At 44.6% G+C, this 12,948-nt stretch overlaps 1 protein-coding gene across 4 annotated transcripts in view; it reads left to right on the forward strand.

The window, feature by feature from the left end:
* The window catches only part of MARCHF7 (membrane associated ring-CH-type finger 7), a 47,025-nt gene that overhangs the window by 21,776 nt on the left and 12,301 nt on the right, over positions 1-12,948 (forward strand). For 3 of the 4 annotated variants that reach the window (XM_075317254.1, XM_075317256.1, XM_075317255.1), the window contains exons 3-7: positions 4,277-4,435; positions 4,845-5,028; positions 6,658-6,810; positions 9,143-10,244; positions 12,481-12,650. In XM_075317254.1, coding sequence (XP_075173369.1) covers positions 4,277-4,435; positions 4,845-5,028; positions 6,658-6,810; positions 9,143-10,244; positions 12,481-12,650 — 1,768 coding nt within the window. The remainder of the gene's footprint in view (positions 1-4,276; positions 4,436-4,844; positions 5,029-6,657; positions 6,811-9,142; positions 10,245-12,480; positions 12,651-12,948) is intronic. The other variant, XM_075317257.1, reaches the window with a different exon arrangement.

The following is a 12,948-nucleotide window of genomic DNA, read 5'->3' on the forward strand; positions in this document are numbered from 1 at the left end:
TGCAGAAAGTGGTTTTCCTAGTAGCAGTCACTTCACTTCGGAGAGTGTCTGAGCTAGCAGCGTTGTCTTGCAAAGCTCCTTTCCTGGTGTTTCACCAGGACAAGGTGGTTCTGCGTCCGGTTCCGGAATTCCTCCCTAAGGTGGTATCCCCCTTTCACCTCAATCAGGATATCTCCTTACCTTCTTTTTGCCCTCATCCAGTTCACCAGTGTGAAAAGGATTTGCACTTGTTAGATCTGGTGAGAGCACTCAGATTCTACATTTCTTGTACGGCGCCCCTGCGCCGCTCGGATGCACTCTTTGTCCTTGTCGCTGGCCAGCGTAAAGGGACACAAGCTTCCAAATCAACCCTGGCTCGGTGGATCAAGGAACCAATTCTCGAAGCTTATCGTTCCTCGGGGCTTACGGTTCCCTCAGGGCTGAAGGCCCATTCTACCAGGGCCGTGGGAGCGTCCTGGGCCTTGCGACACCAGGCTACAGCTCAGCAGGTGTGTCAGGCAGCTACCTGGTTGAGCCTGCACACTTTCACGAAACACTATCAGGTGCATACCTATGCTTCGGCAGATGCCAGCCTAGGTAGGCAAGTCCTTCAGGCGGCGGTTGCCCACCTGTAGGACTGAGCCGTTACGGCTCTATTATGAGGTATTATTTACCCACCCAGGGACTGCTTTTGGACGTCCCAATTGTCTGGGTCTCCCAATGGAGCAACAAAGAAGGGAATTTTGTTTACTTACCGTAAATTCCTTTTCTTCTAGCTCCAATTGGGAGACCCAGCTCCCGCCCCTGTTTTTTTGTGTACACATGTTGTTCATGTTGAATGGTTTCAGTTCTCCGATATTCCTTCGGATTGAATTTACTTTAAACCAGTTTATAATTTTTTTTTCCTCCTTCTTGCTTTTGCACCAAAACTGAGGAGCCCGTGGGAGCACGGGGGGTGTATAGGCAGAAGGGGAGGGGCTTTACACTTTTAGTGTAATACTTTGTGTGGCCTCCGGAGGCATAGCTATACACCCAATTGTCTGGGTCTCCCAATTGGAGCTAGAAGAAAAGGAATTTACGGTAAGTAAACAAAATTCCCTTCTTTTTTGAGGGGTAATAAAGGGAACCTGTCATCAGATTTGTCATCTATAAGCTGCGGCCACCACCAGTGAGCTGCTATATACAGCATTCTAGAATACTGTATATAAGAGCCCAGGCCAATCTGTATGACATAAAAAAAAAAGACCACTATACTCGCCTAGGGGGCAGTCGAGCCCAAAGGGCATGACTGATCTCAGTCCAGCGCCTCCTCTATTCTGTGCAGCTGTTGTCCTCCTTCCTAGTCCCATGCGGATGACTTGTCCTAAATCATCCACACAGTCCACCATTGCGCTCTTGCGCATGCACACTTCGGTCAAAGTATTGTAGTGCGCATGCGCAGGCAGTCTCGTTCTTGGTGCAGTTGACTACCACAAGAGATGTCTGACACCTTCCCTTCCGTAGGGAACGCTGGAGCATTTTAGCAGAGCCAATTGCTCCTATGTATGGAGAAGTCGGGGGACAGAGCTGCAGACACCGGTCTATTATATATGGGGGTCAAATCTTTGTATTAAACAAGCAATGATGAGAGAACCTGGCATGTAGTTCTGCTTTCAGCTCAGCAATGGATCTGTACAAGAACCAACTGCACATGGGTGAGGAAATGGGACAAAATCTTGCGAGTGTGGTAGAAAAAGTTAAAAACTCTTATAAATTACATACACCAGGTATCTGCTTTGGCAGAAAGTGATGGCAAAAATTTTCACTTGGACCCTATTTCCCCCCCCCCCCCCTTCCCCCTCTACGTTTTGCCAATGCTGATATCTGTATATGTGTGTATGTAATTTTAAAACAAATATTTTGAATAAGATGCAGGTTTTTAACTTTTTTTTTTTTTTTTTTTTTTATTACCAAGCTTGCTGGATTTCTTCCTATTATGTTTAAAGTTGGGGGGTGTATTTTATGTCCCCGTGCGGAAAAGTGAACTTGCAAAGTTGTCGGCCACTTGTGTGTGGTTACTAGTGTAATCCCTACAACTGAAATAAATAAAAAAAAAAAAAAACATTAAAGTGAACCTGTCAAATGCAGTATGCACCCAGAACCACGAGCAGTTTTGGGTGTACATTGCTAATCCCTGACTAACCGTCCCTGTATACACTAGCATAGATAAAGAGATTTTTAAAAATTATTTCTAAAGATACTTTGATATGCTAATGAGACAGGGACTAGTCATAAAGGCGTTAGTTCCTGTGCTCATTCTGCCCTCTTGGCATTCCCACGGGTGCATGCTATTCAATGCTCAGCACAATCAGCAGTGACCTATGTCAGGTGTCACCACTTAGAACGCTGGGCATAGGGTCACTACGCATGATCAGAAGTCCCCGACACTTCCGGTCAAAATATTTCTAAAGATCTTTTATCATATGCTAATGAGCGCAGCTACTCGTAGCAAGGGTGTTAGTTCCCCCAACTAATCCACCCTCTTGGCACACCCCTATGACCGTGCTAACATGCTACTCAATGCAGCATCACTAATGGTGATGTGCATACCTGTGTCCGCTGTTCAGATGTCTCCGACACTTCTGGTCATGCGCCCTAGACCTTTCTGAAGCTGGGACACTTACACCTGGCTTCATTGTGCGCATGACCGGAAGTGCCCGGCATTTTGATAATCTGCACTGACCCCAAGACTATGTTCTGAAGCGATGACAACTGATGCAGGTACAAGCAACACTGCTGACGATGCTGAACAATGGGCATTGAGTAGGGGTGTGACAACATGCTAAGAGAGCGGACTAGTCGGGGAACTAAAACACTTGTGACTAGCCCCTGCACTCATTAGCATATCATAAAGTATCTTTAGAATTTTCTTTTTATTTTTATAAAAGATCCTTGTACTATTGAATGCAGGGATTTTAGCAATATGCACCCAGAACTGCTCATGGTTTTGGGTGCTTATTGCACCTAACAGGTTCCCTTTTTTTTTTTTTTTTTTTTTTTTAACCACATTGGCGTCCAGGGAGGCAAGTTTTATTTTTTACAAACTGTATATAACATGACGTTATCATAAAATCTGACCAAATAGTTGCATACTTGGCTTCTAAGCCTGCGTGTAGGCACACGAGCTGAGCGCTGCGCATGTCACTCCTCTGATAAGCGTTTCTTTCTGTCACTTCTGCAGATGGCTGCAATGGCGTGCTATGAATGGTCTTATAAATTAAGTTGGCTTTATTTATTTATTTATTTTTTTTAATTTTTGGGCTCTAAACAAGATCTTTCCACCTCCTTCCCTGCTGATCCTTTCCTTCCCTTTCCTTTCCTGCTGATCCTTTCCTTTCCTGCTGATCCTTTCCTTCCCTTTCCTTCCCTGCTGATCCTTTCCTTTCCTGCTGATCCTTTCCTTCCCTTTCCTTTCCTGCTGATCCTTTCCTTTCCTGCTGATCCTTTCCTTCCCTTTCCTTTCCTGCTGATCCTTTCCTTTCCTGCTGATCCTTTCCTTCCCTTTCCTTTCCTGCTGATCCTTTCCTTTCCTGCTGATCCTTTCCTTCCCTTTCCTTTCCTGCTGATCCTTTCCTTTCCTGCTGATCCTTTCCTTTCCTGCTGATCCTTTCCTTTCCTGCTGATCCTTTCCTTTCCTGCTGATCCTTTCCTTTCCTGCTGATCCTTTCCTTCCCTGCTGATCCTTTCCTTCCCTTTCCTTTCCTGCTGATCCTTTCCTTTCCTGCTGATCCTTTCCTTCCCTTTCCTTTCCTGCTGATCCTTTCCTTTCCTGGTGATCCTTTCCTTCCCTTTCCTTTCCTGCTGATCCTTTCCTTTCCTGCTGATCCTTTCCTTTCCTGCTGATCCTTTCCTTTCCTGCTGATCCTTTCCTTTCCTGCTGATCCTTTCCTTTCCTGCTGATCCTTTCCTTTCCTGCTGATCCTTTCCTTTCCTGCTGATCCTTTCCTTTCCTGCTGATCCTTTCCTTTCCTGCTGATCCTTTCCTTTCCTGCTGATCCTTTCCTTTCCTGCTGATCCTTTCCTTTCCTGCTGATCCTTTCCTTCCCTGCTGATCCTTTCCTTTCCTGCTGATCCTTTCCTTTCCTGCTGATCCTTTCCTTCCCTTTCCTTTCCTGCTGATCCTTTCCTTTCCTGCTGATCCTTTCCTTCCCTTTCCTTTCCTGCTGATCCTTTCCTTTCCTGCTGATCCTTTCCTTCCCTAAAGAGTGAAGGTGGCCGGTATTCCTCAGATGTGACCATTATTTTTCTTTATCCTCAGGCTTCCAGCCCGTTGCGGTCTTCAGGCAGAGACTGGACTTTTAGAGAGAGGGATAACCTCGAGCCTTCCTGGAAGACCCCTTCTCCCACTTACCAGCGCTGCTCAGGAACATATGACCTCCCTATATCTGGTAGCTACTTGGCAAACAGGAGCAGAATTGTAAGTGGCTCTAACTAAACTAAACCTTCATTTTTATTTTTTTCTTCTCCAGCGTTGACACCATGGCTTTCTGTAATGTCGGGTTTCATGTTGCCAGGCTTCTTGGGCAGCATGAAATGGATTAGTTCCCTTTTTAATAAAATAAAACTCTTGCTAATTTGCTGTTAATACTGGACTGTAGTTATTAACATAGGTCAGAGGACAAATTATTGGAATTTGGTATCTACACCATACACACGTCATGTGCTCCTGTACCGGGCCTTTGCAGAGTTTGTGGTCCGCACTGGTATCTTCTTGTATGATGTCATAATCCATGATGTCACAATGGTTGTGTGGCTGTACATTCATCTTAACTGACTAAAATGTAGATATTCATAAAGGAGCAAATTGTCACCTATTTCTCATTCAGTCCACAGCGTCCACATCCTCTCAGCCGTCCTGGTACGATCCATTGGAGAGGTCTCCGAGCACTTACTCAGGATTGCATAGTCAGCAGCAAGACTGGGATTCGAAGAGACCAAAGTTGTCTTATTCTGGACGTACTCCTCTGTCTGGTGTAAGGAGTACCAGTTCAAGCTACGCTCCTACTCCAGGTATTACAACGACATTTGCTGACTTCACCTACACCATAGCTGCTGTGACCTCCACAAAAAGTGGCATCCTCCAATTTCTCCTGGTTTATGCATGTTCTGCTGAGCACCATGTGTGACGTCCACAGCATCGGTGCTGAGAGCCCTACGGCTGTCCACAGCATCGGTGCTGGGAGCCCTACGGCTGTCCACAGCATCGGTGCTGGGAGCCCTACGGCTGTCCACAGCATCGGTGCTGGGAGCCCTACGGCTGTCCACAGCATCGGTGCTGGGAGCCCTACGGCTGCCCACAGCATCGGTGCGACAAGGAGTTTGATGGAGCAGTCATCCAGTATGTGTAATGCCATTGCATGCAATGGCCGTGCTGGTGAGGAGGAACAGGGGTCCTAAGTCATCTGTATTAGTAAAGAATGGGGCCCCTGCAATCTAAATGCAGAAGTGATAAATGTTAGTTCATGTAAACCACCTCCACCTATAACATAATACGCACATTGGCATGTATGCAGATGACGGTGCAGCTTAAAGGGAGCCAGACGGATGAAGTTACCCCTGGTATTGGGAGTGCTTTATCTGCCTCCTTGTGTTTAATGATCCTTTAATGGTAAATGTGGTGAGAACTTTGACATTAAATCATCCCGGCTTCCCTCCCTACCTGCAAAAGGCAACTAGTTTAGACCACTGTCAATCATTCCTACTGCATGATGGGATCAGGCCCCATATCGGCGTTACTGACATCCGAGAATGTGCAGGGAGGCAGAGGAGGACTTCTATTCCTCCCTGAAGCAAAAAAAAGCCTAATTAGGAGTCTAAGGCACTCCTAATTCCTCCCAGGTATCCTGTCAAGACATCTTTGCTAATCAAACTAGTGGCCATATAAGGCATACAACAGCAATAATATTGATACTGGTCTTAATTGAAATACTAGGTCCCAAGAATCAAAGTATTTTAGGAGTTATACCTTTTTATAGGCTAACCAGCAAAATGTTAATTTTCAAGCTTTCAGAGCATCAAGGTTCCTTCAGGTAAAATTAAAAATGCATTACACTGGTCTTAGTCCAGTGTGCCAGCACCGTGAAATCGAGCTTTGATGCTGGACGTGCTCTGGGGGTGTCTGTGCACTTAAATCTAACACTTCCTCAAGCACTTCCAGGCTGATTTGCCTGAGGCTTTATTGGGACTGTCAGCACAGAATGACTGTTCAAAACCAATACATGCACTTGTTTTCCATCTAATGGCTTCTGTGAAGCCAGAGCTGACAATCCAAAGAGTAGGGGGTGGAGATTGTGGGAAGGTGTACATAAATTGGCCCCGCCATGATCCATGCACGCCATACTGGGGTTTGAACAGTCTTTCTATACTGACAGTTCCCTTTTTTTTTTTTTTTTTTTTTTTTTTTTTTTTTTAGCCTGGGAGTGTTGATCTAGTGAAGTGCGCCAACACCCCCAATGCACTTTAAGGTTATTCGCACATATTTTATCTTTTTTATATATATATTATATATTATTATATTTATATTATATTATATTATGGCACATAAATTGCAGTGCACTCAGCAAGTTTTTTCCTCCTGTGAATTTTGGAGATTTTACAATGTTTAATAAGCATCAACCTTAACAGTTTAATTATTTTCAGACCCGTCGAGCCGGTATGGGCGCTTTCCTAGGACTTCTTCTGTGATGCTTCATTCTGATCCCACAAGTGAGCGTGAGAGAGACAGGAGGACGGACACCTCTGCGAATGGACTGATGGATTATGGACACAGAAGCAGCGATTCCACACCCTCATGTAAGTGCTGTCGTTATTGCGGGTCAAGGAGTTGTCTTTGCATAGACCTTCGTGCATCTTAAGTTTTAAAACTGATTATACCATTAAAACATGAAATTTCCATTACTCAAGCCAGGTCTACAGTGCCAGCAAGTGGTGATAGGAAAGTGGTTCACTTTGGAATTCCAACTATCTGGCTGGAAAAAGATGCAAGAGGCCTTCACATTAGATATAACTGCAGTTGTGTTAATAGATCCCATCTATATTGTTAGCATTTTGTTTCTTGGAGTGTATAAACTACAGCAAACGTGCCACATGTGAACATGAAATCTTGAAATCTTCTTCTATTCCGTGCTGGATCAAGCTCAGAAATTGAGAACACATTAGGCTAGTTTCACACTTGCGTTGAACGGCATCCGTTGCATTGCGTTGTAACGGATGCGTTGCATATAATGGCGCAACGGATCGTACAAAGCAATAAAAAGCTTCTCCCCCCCCCCCCCCTCTCTTTACTGGTTTACCGGCAGCAGACTATTGTGAACGATCAGCTGATCACCCAGCGGCCGGGCGCTCGGCTGAGCGCTCTCACATGCCGGTGGCCGGCCGCTCGGCTGAACGTTCGGCCACCGAGAGACAAAATAAAGTTTCTGATTTTATAACAAAAAGAGCATGTGCAGTGAAAAATAGAGTATTCCGCTGCTCAAAAAAACGTTACATGCTGCGTTCTTTCCGGCGAACGCAACGCAGCGTCGGCCAGCGGAAGCAACGCAGGTTCTCTTGGCACACAATCCGTCATCCATACAAGTCTATGGGAAACGGCGGAATCCGTTAACGGATTCCGCTGTTTTCCAAAAGGGCGGATTGTGACGGAAGGAAATTAATGCAAGTGTGAAAGTACCCTTAAAATAAGCAACTTTGTAATATATCTTTTCAGAGAAATCTGCTTCTTTCACTTTGTCTTGATTGAATACAGATTTTACTCATTCAATTTTATTTTCATTTTTCCTCTATTACTGAGATGGGAGAGAACAGTTGGTGTATTTAAAATTCTATGGAAGAGGAAAGAGCAAGCGACACATTCTGATGCAAGGTCTCCTGAAATGACAGTTGGTGCTTTTTTAAAGTTCTATGGAACTTTAAAGGGAACCTGTCACCACTTTTTCGGCCTATAAACTGCGGCCACCACCACCAGGCTCTTGTATATACAGCATTCTAACATGCTGTATATAAGAGCCCAGGCCGCTGTGACTACATAAACACTATAATACTTGCCCAACGGTCACACTGTTGGCCATATGGGCCATATGGGCGTCTCGTTGTCTGGTGCCGGAGCTTCCTCTTACGGCCATCTTCGTCCTTCTGACTCCTGTGTGCATGACTTGTCCTACGTCATACACACTTGCCGGTCCTGCGCAGGCGCACTACAATACTTTGATCTGCCCTGCTCAGGACCTGAATGTCTGCAAGTGTGTGACGTCGGACCCGTCATACACTGCGGCTAGAGAAGGAAAACAAAGATGGCCAAAAGAGGTGGCACCGGACAACAGACTCCCATATGGCCAACCGTGCGACCGTTGGGTAAGTATTATGTAGTGTTCTCAAAGCGGCCTGGGCTCTTATATACAGCATGTTAGAATATAAGAGCCTGGTGGTGGTGGCTGCAGCTTATATGCCAAAAAGTGGTGACAGGTTCCCTTTAATCCTGCTGTTCTGTTAAAAAAAAAAAAAAAAAAAAATTATGCAGTTCTGAATCTTGTGGTTAATTGACAGGGTTAAAGGTCACTTCCTATCTCAGTATTAGGTAAATCTATTCTCACCAAAGATGGATAGATTATAATTATTTTTTTATTTTTTTTATTTTTAAAATCAGTCTAGGTGAAAGCTGATTTTCTTTGATATGCTATAGTACTTATTTTCAAGTGTACGATTTATGAACTTAAAAATGGTAAACGCTGTTTTAATTTTTAGTTTTTCTTCGCCTGGCACTTATGAAATTCCTAAGAAAAAAAAGCCTCTAGGCACAATTTTGGCTTATGGACTAGTTTTTATATCCAGTGTGAGGGGGAGATGTGCGGCTTTTGTTCTCTTCCCACTCTCCCCTTTGTGACTACAACTCTGTACTAAAATATAGGTGACCCTGGATTGGTATGGGGCCATTTGTCTCAGGGTAATGTGTGGGGTTTTTTTTTTTTTGTTTTTTTTTCCCAATAACTTTTATTATTTCACTAAATTTTATATTGCTTATATTAGAATATATTATGTAATTTTTTTATATAACTTTTATATTTATTTTTATTATATTTTTGATGGCTCGGATCTGATTTTATGCCCTTTTTCTTTCCCCTCAATGTAGATCTTCAGGACAGAGTTTCTTCATATGCACAAGGCGCAAGACCAAAAGAGAATTCACTAAGCACAATTCGACTTAACACACCTATCAACCGCCAGTTGCCTTCTCAGAGTTCCTCGCTGCTCAGAGATTCCAGCAGAAGTTCCAGACCCATCACATCTCGAGACCTGCGTTCCCCACCAAGAGACAGTTCACTGGACTTCCGCCATACTTCTAGTAGAAATGAAGGGACTTCAAGGACTACATCAGGAAGAGTCTCCCCCACTCCTCCAAGGTCCAGTAGTGAGCAGAGCACGGATAGTGAAGGCAGACGTACAACAAGGCACTTGCTTTCCCGCCTTGCCTCTAGTATGTCTTCCACCTTCTTTAGGCGATCTAGCCAAGATTCTCTAAGCGGAAGGTCAACTGAAGCAGAAGAAGCACAAACCAGTTTACAAAACGCTTCTCCTCCTCAGCCAGTAGCTCCCACACCTGCCAATACATCAGAAACTAGGCCTTCAGACCAAACTCAGGGATTTGCATTTCTCAGACGCCGGCGATTGGGCTTGTCATCAATGTCTCAGATTCAAAGTTCTGATTCCGATGCTGAAAGTTATCGATCAGAAGATTCCGAGAGCAGGACATCAGGGTCATGGCTGCCTTCTTCCTTGAGGAATAGGTGCACACCTCTGTTCTCCAGGAGAAGACGGGAAGGAAGAGAAGAACCGTTCAGAGCTTCGTCTACCTCTGATTCTAGCAGTAGCAGAAGACACAACCTATTCAGGAGAGCCTCTCAAGACTCTTCATTAGATGAAGTACACCCCATCCAAGGAGCAGGTGCAACAGCTAGCATCTCTTCACCGCTGTCATCGAACTCTCTGGGGGGCTCGGCACAGGCTGCATCTCTAGCAGAAACCCTTTTCAGTAGGAGAAATTCGGGAATATCAGGCATGCTTCCTAACTCCTTTTTACATTTCTCAGTGCCAGCTGCACTTGGGAACTCCTTATCCGACAATGTCATGATAACCGTAGACATTGTTCCCTCAGGTAGGACAAATGATGGACAAGAGAGCGAAAAATCTGAAAACTCAAGGGATCCAGAGAAGCTTAAGAAAATTCAAGAAAGGCAAGTGCTAAGTATAATGCATCCATAACCTAAGACAAAGCAGATCTCGGGGGTCCTTCTTCCGATCCTGGAACAGTGGCGGATGCTGGGCTTAGATGTATAGTTTATTTTGTAAAAGGGACATGGCCTAGTGCAGCTCAACAGATTGAATATAATTTCGAAGTTTGTAAATTAAGGTACTCCCAGTTAATACCAGTCTTCACTAATATTCCCTCTGTACATAGGTTATATAATTATGTACATAGAATTTATGTTTTTACCTTTTTTAATATCTCCTTCTATGCTGCTCTAAGGTTGGGTTTACATAGGGGACCTAACAGTCTGTATTTCTGCTCCAATGATGGAGCTGGCTGTCTTCTTCCCAGTCACAGGACCTAAAGGTTCTTCAATCACCACTTGAGCAGAATGGTGGAGCAAGGATCCGTCACTCCCCCTCTCCACTATTTTGCTCAATTGTGTCCCGAGGTCATGGTTGAAGTTGAGACGTACTATATTTTTTTGACTAAGACTCCCCTTACCAGAAGAAGATACACCACACCCTAGGTTTAGACTGTAGAAAATTGGGGGGGGGGGGGGGGTAAACTTTCCTGGTGGTGTAAAGTAGAGGGTCATTGTACTAGGGTTGAATAAGGGGACAATAAAGCTATTGTTGGTATCTTTGCAGTCTGTACTATATGCATGCAGCTCAGCTACATGCATATACACAGACACAAATACAACTTTACTACATGCGCATATACATTAACACCTCTTGTAGTTTCTGACCAGGAGCTGAATGGAGGCTGAAGGACCTTTCACATTTATCACATGACCTGAAAGGTCCTTCAGGCTGGTGCAGCCTACATTTAGTTCCCGTTGGCTTCGTCTCCTGCTCTGCACCGTCGCATAGATCAGTGCAGGAGGCGATAGGGCGGCTGTCATCGGGGAGGGTGCCGTAACTGCGTTCTCAATCACAGGAAGCTGTTGTTGGGCTGTAAGACACATACTTTTTAGTAGGCATTTTCCTTGTTAAAAATGCATGTTATAGTCCGACAAATAGTTACCCTGCTCCCCACCTTCAGGACTGTCTCGCAGGATGGTTGGGAGGTATGCTGAAATAGGGAAAAAGTGGATCAATCATAATCTAGTGTATTTTTTATGGTGTAGAATGTCTTAAAGAGAACCTGTAATTTGTAATCTGCACCCAGAACCACGAGCAGTTCTGGGTGCATATTGCTAATCCCTGCCTAGTAGTCCCTGTATACACTAGCATAGATAAACTTTACTGGCTTGCAAAGTCTCCTTAAGGAGAATAGTGTTCCCCCGTGGTCCCCACATAGCTTTCTCATGAGCCAGATCAGACACCCCCATACTTTGCACTGACGAGGGGCAAGCACCCCGAAACAGTGTCTGCAAATTGGGATTTTGATCTGGCTTATATATCCTGAGTCATATTGCAAACGATTGTTGAAAATCCGCTTGTGACTTTTAGGATCGCTACTTCCAATAGGTGGCGCTGTGCTAGAGTTTGTCTCCTTTACTGGAGAGACAATTTGGAAACTTATTTGTAATTATATGCTAATGAGGCCAGGGACTAGTCCCAAGGGCGTGAGGTCTCTTGGCTAGTCTGCCCCTTAGCATGTTAGCACACCCACAGGGGCCTGCTAGCATACTAATGAATGCGCAGTGACTCCGCACATACCTAAGTCTTTGATAAATGCCGGCAGAGGATGGATGTGTGCTGTGCATGATTCGGAGTCCCCAGGACTTCATGTGCATTATACTATACTCACCGAAGCTGGGCATCTTACACCTGGCATCCATTTAGTGAGCATGATCGAAAGTCCTGGTGACTCTGGATCGTGCGCATCCATCCTCCACCATAAGTGACGTATTTGTGCGTCGCTGCGCATTCATTAGCATGTTAGTATGCCTACGAGAGCGTGCTAAGGGGGCCGACTAGCCAAGGGAATTCACGCCCTTCGGACTAGTCGCTGACCTAATTAGCATATAAGAAATTATCTTTAGAAATACTTTTTTCTAAAGATCTGTATGCTACTAGATACAGGGACGGTTAGGCAGGGATTAGCAATATGCACCCAGAACTGCTCGTGGTTCTGGGTGCATATTGCACCTCAGAGGCAAAAACTTTACTTAACTTTTTTTTTTTTTTTTTTAATGCTGACCTGATGATCTGTGAAAGCTCACACTTGCATTTATTTTATTTCCTTGATTTAATGTCTTCTGTCATTTTTAGCCTTCTTCTGGAGGACTCTGAAGAAGAAGATGGTGACTTGTGTCGAATCTGCCAGACTGGTATGACCACTCCAACAAATCCCTTTATCGAGCCATGTAAATGTTCAGGAAGTCTGCAGTACGTTCACCAGGACTGTATGAAGAAATGGCTTCATGCAAAAATCAATTCTGGTGAGTCCTCTCAGGTACTCGTGCCAATCTACCCCCAAATTGGTACAGTGGACATGCACTGTAGTGGTATAAGGCCCTGTGCCTACGGGAGAAAATACCTGCAGATTTTGCTGCGGAAAACCTGTGGATTTTTAGAAATTTCCAGACAAATATGCAGGTTTACACAAGTACAGACACTCCCCATGTTATCCTATGGGATTTGGGGAGTGCTGTTTCAATTCTGTGGATTTTGCACATGTGGAATATGCTGCGGATTTCCCGCAGCCACACATAACAAAGTCAAGTATTCCTATGGATT

This window comes from Anomaloglossus baeobatrachus, chromosome 7 (assembly GCF_048569485.1).
Source record: "Anomaloglossus baeobatrachus isolate aAnoBae1 chromosome 7, aAnoBae1.hap1, whole genome shotgun sequence".
NCBI classification, from domain to species: Eukaryota; Metazoa; Chordata; class Amphibia; order Anura; family Aromobatidae; genus Anomaloglossus; species Anomaloglossus baeobatrachus.